We start from the raw sequence: 12,376 nt of genomic DNA, 5'->3' as shown, positions 1-12,376 counted from the left end.
TTTACTGCCGCGGAGTGAGTTCTTAATACATGTATTGGTCTCAATATTTCGACTAGCCTGCTTAAAGGCAGTGGACACTATTGGTAATTACTCAAAATAATTGTCAGCATAAAACCTCACTTGAGAAACGGCTCCCTCTGAAGTGACGTAGTTTTCGAGAGAGAATGATTTTTTTTTCACGAATTTGATTACGAAACTTCAGATTTAGAATTTGAGGTCTCGAAATCAACAATCTAAAAGCACACAACGTCGTGTGACAAGAGTGTTTTTTTCTTTCATAGTTATCTCGCAACACCGACGACCAATCGAGCTAAGGTTTTCACAGGTTTGTTATTTTATGCATAATTATGTTCAGATACACCAAGTGAGAAGACTGGTCTTTGACAATTACCACAATTACCATTAGTGTCCAGTGTCTTTAAGGGAATTCAAGAAGGCATCAGTGTAGAGTCATATAAGGGCGTGGCACTTGGGCCTCGGATGGAGTTATTATGTCCTGAAAACATTAATGACTGCATGGGGCGTGGCACCGGGGCCTTTTGGGAAGTTATTATGTCTGAAAACAATTACTGTCTCGCCAGTAATGTGCAAACACTGAAAAGGGCGTGGCACTTGGGCGTGGTAGGAAGTTCTTATCTTCTGATAAAATTAATAACTGTTATCAACCGTACTGCACACGCCCTCAGATGGGCGTGGCACCTGGACCTGGTAGGTGGCGGTGTCTGTACTCTTGGTGCCAGTAAACGAATGACTGTAAGAGAGAAGATAGAGCAGCTATGGCGAAGAACCCACTGATTAGATAAAACGGTACATCGTAACTTCCCGTTGCATCCCTTAAAGCACCTGACGATAGTACAAAACATACAAGAACAAACCATAGTAAATTTAGTGATTTTTATTTAGGCTAAATTATGTTACTTAAACAAAACAGCCCTGTGTGACGACAGCTTTTGCTAAGCCACGTGGCCCTTCCATGGCAAACAGCCTCTAACTCGAAAAATGAAAAATTTGACAAAGGCATCATCATAAAACGTGAAGTATGTAAAAAAGAAGCCGTGATGGGACATACACACAAAAATACATAGCATGCCTTTGAAACTTTGAAATTGACAAACAAAAAACGCCCTCAATTAATTTACCCAGAAATTATCTTATATCATTTCTTTTTTAAAAGATAACTTACCAGTGACATATCCTCCCATTGTTGAGCCGATGCCCGAGCAGAATAAAGAGAACCCGAACGCAGAGCTCAGGTACGTGATACCAACCAGGTCTCGTAGAATAACGGCTACCAGCGAGAAACAAATACCACAGCACAACCCAACAGTCGTTGCTGATGCCATCATTCCACCAACTGTGGTGTTTTGTGGTATCAGTGCGGCAGTGAGTGCACACACCACAAGGGCCAATGTGAACAACCGCGAGGGCGTGATGGGTTTCCATGTGAGGAACCAACTGTGGGCAACTCGACCCATGAAGCTGCCTATACCAAGGCACGAGAGTAGCAGCGATGCCTGCCAGTCTGTAACACCGGACGAGATGGCCTGATTGACGAGATGAACTGATACGCTGGAGTAACCGGCAGTGTGGAAAAAACAAACACTGTACACGGCAAGGACGGCTGGAGGGTGAGTATGGCTCACGGAAAACCGAAAGCGCCTCCAAAGACTCGGGGCCGACTTGATGGACAAGTCGTCCTGATAGTTTACACTGCCCTTTAAGTAATCCCTCGGTTGAGTCTCACTGCATTCTTCAGCAGTGCTTCTTGTGTCATCAGAATATCCATCACTACTACAGCTTTCTTTACTCTCCCCACCACCGGTAAAACTTGTGAATTTCCTCCCCACGACACCTCCCCGTACGGCAAGGGATTTGCGATGAAGAACGTTCGATTTAAACCTCGACGCTGGCCGCACGAGGGCGCCCAACACTAACACATTTGAGAGGATAGCGGCCTCGATGACTAGACTCCCCCTCCAGCCGTAAGTGTCGTTGAGGTATTGGACCAAAGGTGGGAAGACGAAGACACCGGCCCCGGGACCCGAATACGCCATGCCATTGGCTACCGTGTAATGTCTGCTGTAGTATTTACCGATGACGACAACGGTTGCTACGTGAATCATTGACGCACCGAGACCTGTGTAAAACAAAACACCAAACGTTTTTGACTGATTTTGGCGGGAAAAATTGATCATAGCAGGAAATTATGCAGTGAGAAGAGCTTAACTGAAGTACATTGTACTGTGCCGTTTGTTTTCAGAGCTTGATGAATTACAAAAAACAGGCGTGCCCCTAGACGCGTTTTTGATACCGTCGAAAATCAGGAGCAAAAAAAGTCCACGCCGGAGGAATAATCCCTTATAGGAATACATCTGAGAAGCACAATCTGAGAAGACTTTTTTTGAATGCTGATCCATCGGGGCAATCATTTTCAAACGAAATTTAGTTAGCCGGTTGTTAAATTGAGGAGTTTGTTGTTGTTGTTGTTGTTGTTGTTGTTGTTGTTGTTGTTGCTGACATTCGCCAGAAAAACCTATATTACATAGTGGCAGCGGTGGGCTTCCAACCCAAACCACCAAAACAGAACACATAACATACCTATGGTATTTTTACAGGAACTTTGCTGTAGGTGATCGTTTACATACGACAATAAGTTGTGATTGTTAGCGTTCTGTCGATAAGCAGTACAATTTGGCGTATTTTCTACACTCGTTTTTTTCTCGAAACAATTTATTGTATTTACCTGCCACGAGACCCAGACAGAAGAAGAGATGTAGGACGGTGGTTGCGAACGACGCCGAGACGGTACCACATCCCATGAGAATTCCCCCAAGCATGATGGAACGTCGACACCCAATACGCTTCACCACGAAACTACCAATTGGTCCTTCGAAGAAAAATAATGTTTGCGTTTTCATTGTGTACATTTATTTTGAATCAAACTTTTCATTTCATTTCATTTATTCTGAATGTGAAGGCTGGTGTAGGGACTGAAAACCAATAGTGCCCATCCCACGGCGGGATTCGAACCGGGGTCCAAGACGTGGAAGTCGAGAAAAGGTACCTTTACAGTTCATCCTGGTTTTCACGGAAGCCACAGATGCCTCGGTCTTGGCATTGTGCCTCTTAAAACGTTAAAGACTTTAATATTATTTTTGCAATGGGGATGCCTTTCGCAAAATGAAAATGGCCTTGCCCTCTTAAAGATGAGGTTACAGGCCTGGAATTTCGAGTTTATTCAGGCCTGGGCCACCGATGCCAGTGCCTCTGGTGCCTCTGTTGCCCTTGGTCTCGACCCAGTTGCAAAACTTTGCCATACTGTATTTGAAGATTTTGCAATGGAACTGCTCTTTGCAGAACGAAACATAAAACGGCCTTCCCCCGCAAAGTTAAATTCCGAGGCTAAACAAACATTAACTTAGGTTCCCATATTCGGTCAGGGATAAGCCCAACACAATAATTATCTGTTTATTTTATATTTATTTCTCTGGCCTTGGACAATGGAATGTTGAAGTTCAAAATACGAACAATTGTATCAGTGTTTTGTTTGTGATATACGTTTCATTGTTTAAACAACCTTTTGGGTACAGTGTGGCAAGGGGATTTTTTTTTTATCTTCAACAAAATGTGACCCACACGTACACCATTAGTCTTGTCTAGAAACCCTTTTACGCAAGCACCACGCTTTTAATTCACCATGGTAGCATGAACCGCACGTTTAACGACGAACTGCACTGTACTTCGTGCAGGGGGTACCTAATATACAGTAAATGTATACTGTGGCGGCTTCGTTGTACGAGGTTGAATAAAAAACCTGTTTCGACCCCACGGTATCCTGCATAGGCCTACTGCAGTACCTTCACCTGGACCGCTGGGATGGGCTAATCAATTTGGTCAGATTCTTGCCCAGGATGTACGTCATGCGTGCAGTGTATTTCTATGGTTGCAGCATGAGTGTGATGCGTGATGTGACTAGACTGAGCATTTTCTGGACAGACCAATGAGCGTGCTTGATACGTTTGCCCATCCCCAGCGCATTTAAGGCAAGGCGCTGGGGACGAGCGAATTCAGTGCCGTGCCACTACTGTTGTTCATGCGCGGTGAATTCAAAGCGGGTGCATGCTTAAAAGAGGCTTGAGACAAGGCTAGTATACCATGAACTTAGTCCCCATAAAGCAAACAAATGCAATCAAATTCATCTTTATTACTAACTGTCACCTGTTTCTTGCGGTTTGGGGTCACGTTGAACCCACATTTTCTCTTTTAAATGGAAAACAGCCCAGGGGAGGCCCTGGGAGTTTGTTAACCCCCCACGGTTTATACCCCAACACACTTTGAGTTGACATGTTCAAAATATTTGAACATAAATTGAGAACAGATAATTAATATAACTTTCTGTTTCAACAAATACTAACAAATTCAAAATAATAACAAATACAAATTTGCATGATTTGCGAAACGAAAGTGGTTATTTTGAAGTCTAAAAATACAGAATTCTTTGCTTATGATTCATTCGTTTATTAATTTCACAGGTAAAAATTTAAGAACAGACAATAAGAATAGTAAAGAAAACATTACATGCACATACATTAGGAGAGAGAGAGAAAAAAAGTAAACTAAATTACTATCGAGTTAATCTCCTGATGCCACAATTTAAGAAGAAACAATAAAGGACATAACAGATGGACATTATTAAAACATGGCATACAGTACAAAAATTTAGAACTATATACAAGCAACAAAGTATGCTTGTGATCTTAGCAATGCGTCATGCATGGTTATTCATGGTTTTGGTGCAGTTTTAATATCGTGACGAAGAAAACTGAACAATTCTAAAACCCTTCACCCTGTCCGTCATGCTCTCATCACATACACCTGTTCTTCTTGTGGCTTTGCCCCTCCCCCCCCCCCCAAACAAATTTTTTGCACATTACGTCTCAAACGTTCTACCTTTCAACTATTCTCACTCGACATGTTGATAAATTACACGGCAGTTTAAACGGCGTATGGCTTCTGACTGGAGTGGGACCCCTGAAATTTTACCGAAACGATAGTATAGGAAGACCGGAGGGCTAGATACCTCAGTTTGTAGAGCGCCGCGGTACTTCATATCACCAGGGGTCGTTGGTTCAAATCCCTGGCTACACACGGCAGTTAATGGTTTTATGGCTTCTGAATGACACCCCTGAACAAAGATACTAATGACAAAGTATATAGGGAGACCGCCAACAGGGCTAGATAGCTCTGTTAGAAGAGCGCCGCCACGTTAAATCCGGAGGTCGCACGTTCAACCCCCACTCTTGCAAATTATTTTATTTTGTGCAACCCCAAATCTTCATAAAAATAATATAGAATGCCCTGATTCATTGAGTGCCGATGTTTTGCTAAGAGTTTGCAAAGCTTTGGTCCCCTCTTTCTATAACTTTGATGAAAACCTGACTGGAAGAAGATAAGAAGAAACAAACCTCACCTGCAAAACTCTCCACGCTGACTCCCGAGCTGGCAACCCAGCCAAGCTCCCCGGATCCGAAGCTAAACTCCCGCAGGAATATCGGTACGAACATGCCCAGTGTGCCGAGGACTCCCGTACTCAGAAGTAAGGTCATAAACGAAGCGAAGACCACTACCCGGCCCCATCGCACCGTACCCCGGCCGCTGGTCGAGAGCGAGCCGCACCGCTTTGCGACGGACGGCTTTCTCCCGTACGTCCAGGTCTCGGTGACATTATTTCGCTTCTGAATAACAATTGTTTCCATATTCGGGTATTATAGTCTCTGTTGTTGATCGTCAATAGCCTACATGGAGGTAGATGCGGCACAGGCTGGTGTAGGACCCAGTTATTTTGGCGATCTGTGAGGTTCTAAAGAAGAGAGAAAAATGAATGTTCCAGTGAATTTTAGAGTTAAGACTAGTCTTCTCTCGAGTAAGGCCTTAAGTTTGTAATAGCTCATATGACTAGTCCTGATACATGTAGTCCTAAATATTTGTGAAATCGACCCCTGATTATGGCTTGAGGAATAGTTAAACCAACAGATCAAAGTTGGTGGTGTGTAATGTTTATGTTTAAATTTTTTATCTTCAATGTGTGTTTTACTATTACACAAAGGAGTCGGTCGCGACCGACTCCTTGCTCCGTGGTGCAGCAAATACAATCAAGTGCAATGATGGGTAAAAGAAGACTTGTACACGTATCCACCCTGCTGAGTGTTCAAGGCGCAGAGTGTGATTGGTTACCGGTTAATATTGTATCACACAAACATCCGGCTCTGAAGTAGACTTTCACAGTCCCTCCCAGTCGATGTTGCGCCCTCTAACGGTGATTATACTACAAAAGAAAACAGCGTCTCAAACCATGGAGGAAGAACCCCCTCCATGCTCAAACCAGGGCCCAATTTCACAGAGCTGCTAAGCACAAAAATTTGCTTAGCATGAAATTTCTTCCTTGATAAAAACAGGATTACCAACAAAATTTCCATTTGTTGCATATTTCTTGTTACTGGTATTCAGCTGTTGTTTGCTTATCTTGAAAATCATGTGAAAATTTAGTTGGTAATCCTGTTGTTATCAAGGAAGAAGTTTCGTGCTAAGCAAATTGTTGTGCTTAGCAGCTCTATGAAATTGGGCCCTGGACTATACATGTATACTTCTTGGGTATAAAGTTTGCCACACTCACAAAGGAAAATACATTTACAGCCGTCTATGCACTGCATGCGGTCCTTACACAATAAACTGCTGATAACATGAAAACTGGCAGAGCAATGGGAGATAGTCGAACCATGGTCGAACGCTGGCTGGCGCAGACCTACCAGGGAAAGTTTCTTGTTTACGCAGTTCTGAACATGCGCACATTACCGAAAGAAAAAAAAAGATTTACCTTTTAAATTAAAGTCAGCCTTTACTCGTGTAGTTCCATTGTGTAGGCCTACGGGTAAATTGTCATTAATTTCCAGAGTCATTACCAAACATGAAATATACAGGACCCTCGAAAAAACCACAACTGAATGGTATGACCATTCATGGATCATCCAAGAGGAAAATGACTAATAACTGTTTTGTCTATGCCTTCTCCTTTAACCCACATAAATAGCATCCTTTTTAGTCTGCCCAATTTGAGGAATAGATAACCTTTTCTCCCTCTTCCAATATTTAATTTTCTGTGCGTTTCAAACCCCTTTGCGTTTGTTCAAGCCCCTTCCCTCCACCCCTCTTGTGTGACGCTTCTGCCTACCTAGCCCATGCTCCCCCGCCACCATCTTTATTCACACATTTCCACTTCAATGCATCCGTTACGCTTGTTTACTTGTTTGTGTGTGTTGAGTTGTCATTTAGCCTTCATTCAAGACCCCCACGTATCAAAGACTCTGCTAAAGGGTAGAAAACCTCAGGCTCAGAAACACATACTTGTTTACATTATAATACCATTATAAAAATAGACGGGTCGTTTGCAACAGCTTATACAAAATGTTCCAACTTAATGTTTCCGTACATTAAATAACCCTATTTTATGTGTTTGCTTCGGCATGCCCCCCCCCCCAATGAACATGGCTGGTTGGTTACGCCCCTGGGAGGGTACAATCTTACTTCTCGGGACACAAAGGAACAGTTGAATACAATGGAGCTTTGGCTAATAGCTCCATTGGTAACCTACATAGCTCAATGGATGGCTGCACCATGGAGGTAGAAATGGAGCTACCTCCATGGAGAAAGGAAAAGGAAACCTTCCTCCATAGTCTCTGTCCTTTCTCTAGTGGTTGCACCCACCTTCTTGAAAGTTGCTGGAAATACATTTTAGTTTTTTGCATCAAGGCTTTTGTTTTTACCCTTATACACCGACGTGTATTAAAGCACTTAATACCTTTTCCAGAGTTCTGTGAAGAAACAAAATCCACAGGCTAGAAATAGTTGTCGTATACTAGCCACTACAAACATAATCTTTAATTTTGACATCCAGAACATAATTGCAACGATAAGGGTTCATCGGGTGAAGGCTGCATATGTCTCATAAACCATGCATAAACCATTGCTCTAAGCATAAACCATAGGGTACGGCATGACCTTCTGAATGACACCCATCACCCCTTGGGATTTTTCTCTGTGCAAACCGTTACTCTGTGCAAACAGAGAGCAAGGACCAGAGTGCAATAACAGTTGTCATAATGTTCTTCAGCTATTATAGCAACTAGTATACGTTATGTGGGGAACGTTGAAGGGATTGTATTAGTGTTCGAAGCTTAGCGTGGTGTGATTGTGAAGAAAATAAGTAGCTAAAAAGTTTTCTCCTTAGTTGGACGAGCAGATTATACTGTTCGAAACGTCGAGACCAGTGACCGGCTCTTTTCAGAGCCAACACTCACTCAAAAGAGATTTTACACATGGTTGTACCCGAAGGTCTACTATTTATATTTAGTTAATATTATTCATATTTAAATGTATAAATTTATATGTAAAGTTACTCTGGAATTGTAGGTTATACGTTTGGTAATTAAAACTATCTGTAGATGTAAATATAACAGCTGTTTGTTTCAGTCCTATCTTTCTATTGTTGATGGTCCTATTTATAGTACGTGTAGATAATTATACAGTGCATAAAACCGTAGAAAAATGACAGTAAATCTAACCTTTGAAACTTTAATTAGAAAAAGTTGTAAAGATTTCCAAATGTTACCGAAAACCTTGAAGCTTGAGCGGTATTAAATTAATGTCCAAGCAGGAAGAACTATGTGAGTGGGATACGCTACATGAGAAGCGTTACTACAGTGGCGCTTCTCAGATTTACTTTTTGGAGGGGATAACAAGTGTATTTTCCATAACTGCAGTACTCTGGTGTTTCTTATCAGCAGAGTGTGGGTTCGAATCCCCAGCCGTGACACTCGTGTCCTAAAGCAAGACACTTAACCATTGCTTCGTGCTTCGGATGGGACGTAAAGCCGTTGGTCCCATGTGTTGTGTATATATAACGCATGTAAAAGAACCCAGTGCACTTATCTAAAAGAGAAGGGGTTCGCCCCGGTGTTCCTGGCTGTGGCTGATATAAGCACCGTTGCATCTTGTTTGTAAACCATTATAAGGTGCTAAAAAAATGGGTCTCAGAATTCATCACTGCAATAACCTATCTTTCTGAAAGTTTGAATCTCAGCGCTTTGAGTACCTTGTTTGGTAGATACGTGCGCTAAGACTTCGATATTATTATTATTACTCGCTGCTCGAAGTGAAAAGTTTCAATGTATATATTTATCGTATCCAAAGCTAGCGGCTGTAGGCTATGACTATCTTCTTTTCTGACCAAAGTTGCCATTAATTTTCAGTGTCATTACCACATGTCTGTTGGGCACTGGAGCTTTGTAAAGCGTAAGGTAGGAAAGTTCATTTTCAAAGCACAATTTCACCGTTCCCGCAATATCTTTTAAACACATCAGGGCATGCCCGGTCACACCACTAATTAGTTAAGTTAAGTTTAGTTTATTTTTTTGTACATTATGCATATTAGAGTGATTTATGACACATCAAAATACACTGTGCATGTGGGGTGACAAAGGGAAACCCAAAACACAGGCACGCATGTAGGCCCACAGGGGGACCCTTGATCTGTTCCTTGCTCTAATGATCACACATAACCAGACAAAGACAACAGCAAAATTGCAAAATAAATTCAAAATACAACTGTAGAAAACATTCATAAGTATATAGTCAATAATATAGTAAACATGGTGAACAATATGTGTCTCTTTTATGTCAAGCAGGTATGAAATCATTTTGGTCAATCGCTAATCAGCTAGCTGAGGCACTTGACACTACAACAATATTGTTAGCATATACACTTACTTTTTAAACAACGGATCGAGAGCTGTTGATAGATTAAATTAGTGTGATGAACGGCTCCCTCTCTGATGAATCGTGTTTTTCGTTTTTAAGAGGTAATTTCTCAATCAAAATTATTATATAATTATACACAACTTTTATTATGCATCCGGAAAGCACGCAAAGTAATGCAACATTACAAGGGTTTTTTTTTCTTACATTATTTACATTATTCTGTTGCAAATTCAGTGACCAAGGCAGTTGAGTGTCAAACTTTTCACAGGGTTGTTATTGTAATGCCTATGTTGGGACATGGAGGTAGAGCCTATACACCAAGTGAGAATATTGGTTTGTATACAATTCATCAAACGGAAGGTAATAATTTACTTACCAGTGTTCAGATCATGTTGGAGGTGCACAGATCAACGAGAAAGGACAGAGATCAAACTAGAAACAATTGATATTGTCCTCGCCTCTCTGCACCGCTGTTCGAACATGTAGCCTACTTCGTGTTTACACATGGAAGACTTCGATCACGTACTACAATACAATGTCACTCACATTATTCACTCGCAATTAGGGGATTGATTGTATTCTAATCGTAAATAATAGTTATCATCTCTACCTCCATTCTATATGCTACGTCCTGTTGCAGTGGGGCCTACTAAACAAAATATATGTTTTACCATGGAGGTGGTTTTACTAACTTTTTTGCTTTGAAGTTTGCACATCCGAGAAAAAACCTGATGATGTAGCCATTTCGTTACCGTCTGATCCTTGCACTCGAACAGAGCTAGTTTTCAGGGTTATCTCCTACTAACTGGGCAATGCACAGTCGTTTGTTTTGCCTTATAGGGCATGTTGGTGCACGTGAGCAAATACAGCCAGCTGTTTCGTGGTCGAACAGGGACAATGCTAAGCCTAGTGTATTGCACAATGGGAACTTACAACGGAGGTGTACTATTAATGAAAATACAAAGTCTACTGACCTGCGCTGGGCCCATATTAGTAGAATGGTAGAAAACATCTGCTTAGCAAGGTCCTTTGCAATAAGAAGCAAGTAACAGTCTTTCGTGTTCTGCAAGTTTCATGTGCATGCTTGCACCCCTCGTTATGGAATTTGGCTTATAACCAGTTTTGTTAAGCAAGTTTTTCTTTTGCTAAGCAAGTTTTTTGCTAAATGAAATTCGGCCCAGGCCAGTTCATTTTATAATACTATCGAGGTGCTTAAAGCAGAACAAATTGCTTTAAAACAAATTCCCAAGGACCTTGAACACCCCCCCCCCCGTGATCCCTGATGAAAAAGAAAAACATGATCTGAAATATTATCTAGTTCATTTGAGACAATACTTTGTTTTTCAGTGCATACTATGTTGGTAAAAAACGATAGAATGGCCCCTAAACCAGCTCACAGGAAATAGTATACTATCTGAGAGTGGACGAGAATTGCATCACGCAAAGATATAAACAAGGCCACGTAAACACAAGGACAAAATTAAATCAACCTAGACACAAGAGGGCGGTATGATGGACGAAAAGAAGTAGTCTTTTGACGAGCCGCCGTCGGGCTGTCCAAGCTCCTGGCTTCCTTTATAGTAGAATCTTGCCGCTGGAGCTGGAGACGAGGCCATTCAATGGGGTTATTTAAATACATTCCGTATGGGCTAGTTTAAAGTTTTTCTCGAAAACTATGGCACTTCAGAGGGAGCCGTTTCTCACAATGTTTTATACCATAATAGGTTTTATGCTAATAATTATTTTGAGTAATTACCAAGTGTCCACTGCCTTTAACATCTATATTTACAAAAACCCAAGTATACATTCCCTTTTGAGTAAACAAACAACAAGCCAAAGCAAACGACCACGCACAAAATTCCATTTGTAGTTTTTTTTTATGTTACATTTATTTTTTTAAATTTTTTGGATAATGGGTCACGTGCATTCATATAATCTACGCAAGATAGTAACCCAAAAGACTAATTAATAGTGGTACTGGTACATTCAATAAACACGCATATCGCATAACAGTGCACATAAACAATAAGAATCACCCATTAAAGTCATTATAGCAATCCTGGACGGCCAAAACCTGCATACAGTGGCCACCCAACCTGTTTAAAGAGGCCAGGGCCCAAGTTCATGGCTCTGCTTAACCGCGAGTTCTGTGCTTAAGTTCATCATTCATCGCTTACTGAACAAGCGCCAAGCGCTAGCAAGCTGTGTAAGCCAAGACTGCCTTGTAATGTATTGTGCAAACACGCACAAGCAAAACTACCCTGCTAACCCGTGAAATATGCTTGATGTACATGTAAGCGTGGAATTCCCTGCGTCCGTAAGCATTGAATCTTTGCTTACAGTAAGCAGAGCAATGAAATTGGGCCCTAAGGAGGCCTTTCAGCATGACAAACAACTTTTATCACTTTGGGTAAGTTTTTATCAAAACCGACATCCATTTCAGGAGTATTGTTTAACGGCCGGTGATCTTGTTGTTTAACCTGGATCGGCCATTTAATTGTTTCTGTATTGAAAAACACTGAATCCATATCGAGGCTTGGAGGTGACCCAAAACCTAAACACA

General features: G+C 41.5%; 1 protein-coding gene across 5 annotated transcripts; it reads right to left on the bottom strand.

The window, feature by feature from the left end:
- Positions 1-355: 355 nt before the first annotated feature.
- On the bottom strand, positions 356-10,596 carry LOC117303866 (monocarboxylate transporter 12-like). Of its 5 annotated transcripts, none has more exons than XM_033788260.1 (6): positions 10,190-10,596; positions 6,189-6,325; positions 5,471-5,860; positions 2,744-2,887; positions 1,184-2,137; positions 356-843 (listed from the first exon to the last, which is right to left on the bottom strand). In XM_033788260.1, the coding sequence occupies exons 3-6, from the start codon at positions 5,754-5,756 to the stop codon at positions 683-685; spliced, it is 1,545 nt and encodes a 514-aa protein (XP_033644151.1). In that variant the 5' UTR covers positions 5,757-5,860; positions 6,189-6,325; positions 10,190-10,596; the 3' UTR covers positions 356-682. The 5 variants fall into 5 exon arrangements, with proteins under 5 accessions (XP_033644151.1, XP_033644154.1, XP_033644152.1 ...); XM_033788263.1 differs by lacking the exon at positions 10,190-10,596 and adding an exon at positions 6,875-6,890; XM_033788261.1 differs by lacking the exon at positions 6,189-6,325.
- Positions 10,597-12,376: the final 1,780 nt, after the last annotated feature.

Source organism: Asterias rubens, chromosome 20 (assembly GCF_902459465.1).
Source record: "Asterias rubens chromosome 20, eAstRub1.3, whole genome shotgun sequence".
Lineage (NCBI taxonomy): Eukaryota > Metazoa > Echinodermata > Asteroidea > Forcipulatida > Asteriidae > Asterias > Asterias rubens.
This window is presented reverse-complemented; position numbering and strand designations above follow the sequence as displayed.

Coding starts and splice junctions, on each gene's coding strand:
- LOC117303866 (XM_033788260.1), bottom strand. CDS start 5,756: ATGGAAACAATTGTTATTCAGAAGCGAAATAATGTCACCGAGACCTGG. Junction 2,888..5,470: donor CAGCGTGGAGAGTTTTGCAG/GTGAGGTTTGTT, acceptor TTTTCTTCGAAG/GACCAATTGGTAGTTTCGTG. Junction 844..1,183: donor AATGGGAGGATATGTCACTG/GTAAGTTATCTT, acceptor TACTATCGTCAG/GTGCTTTAAGGGATGCAACG.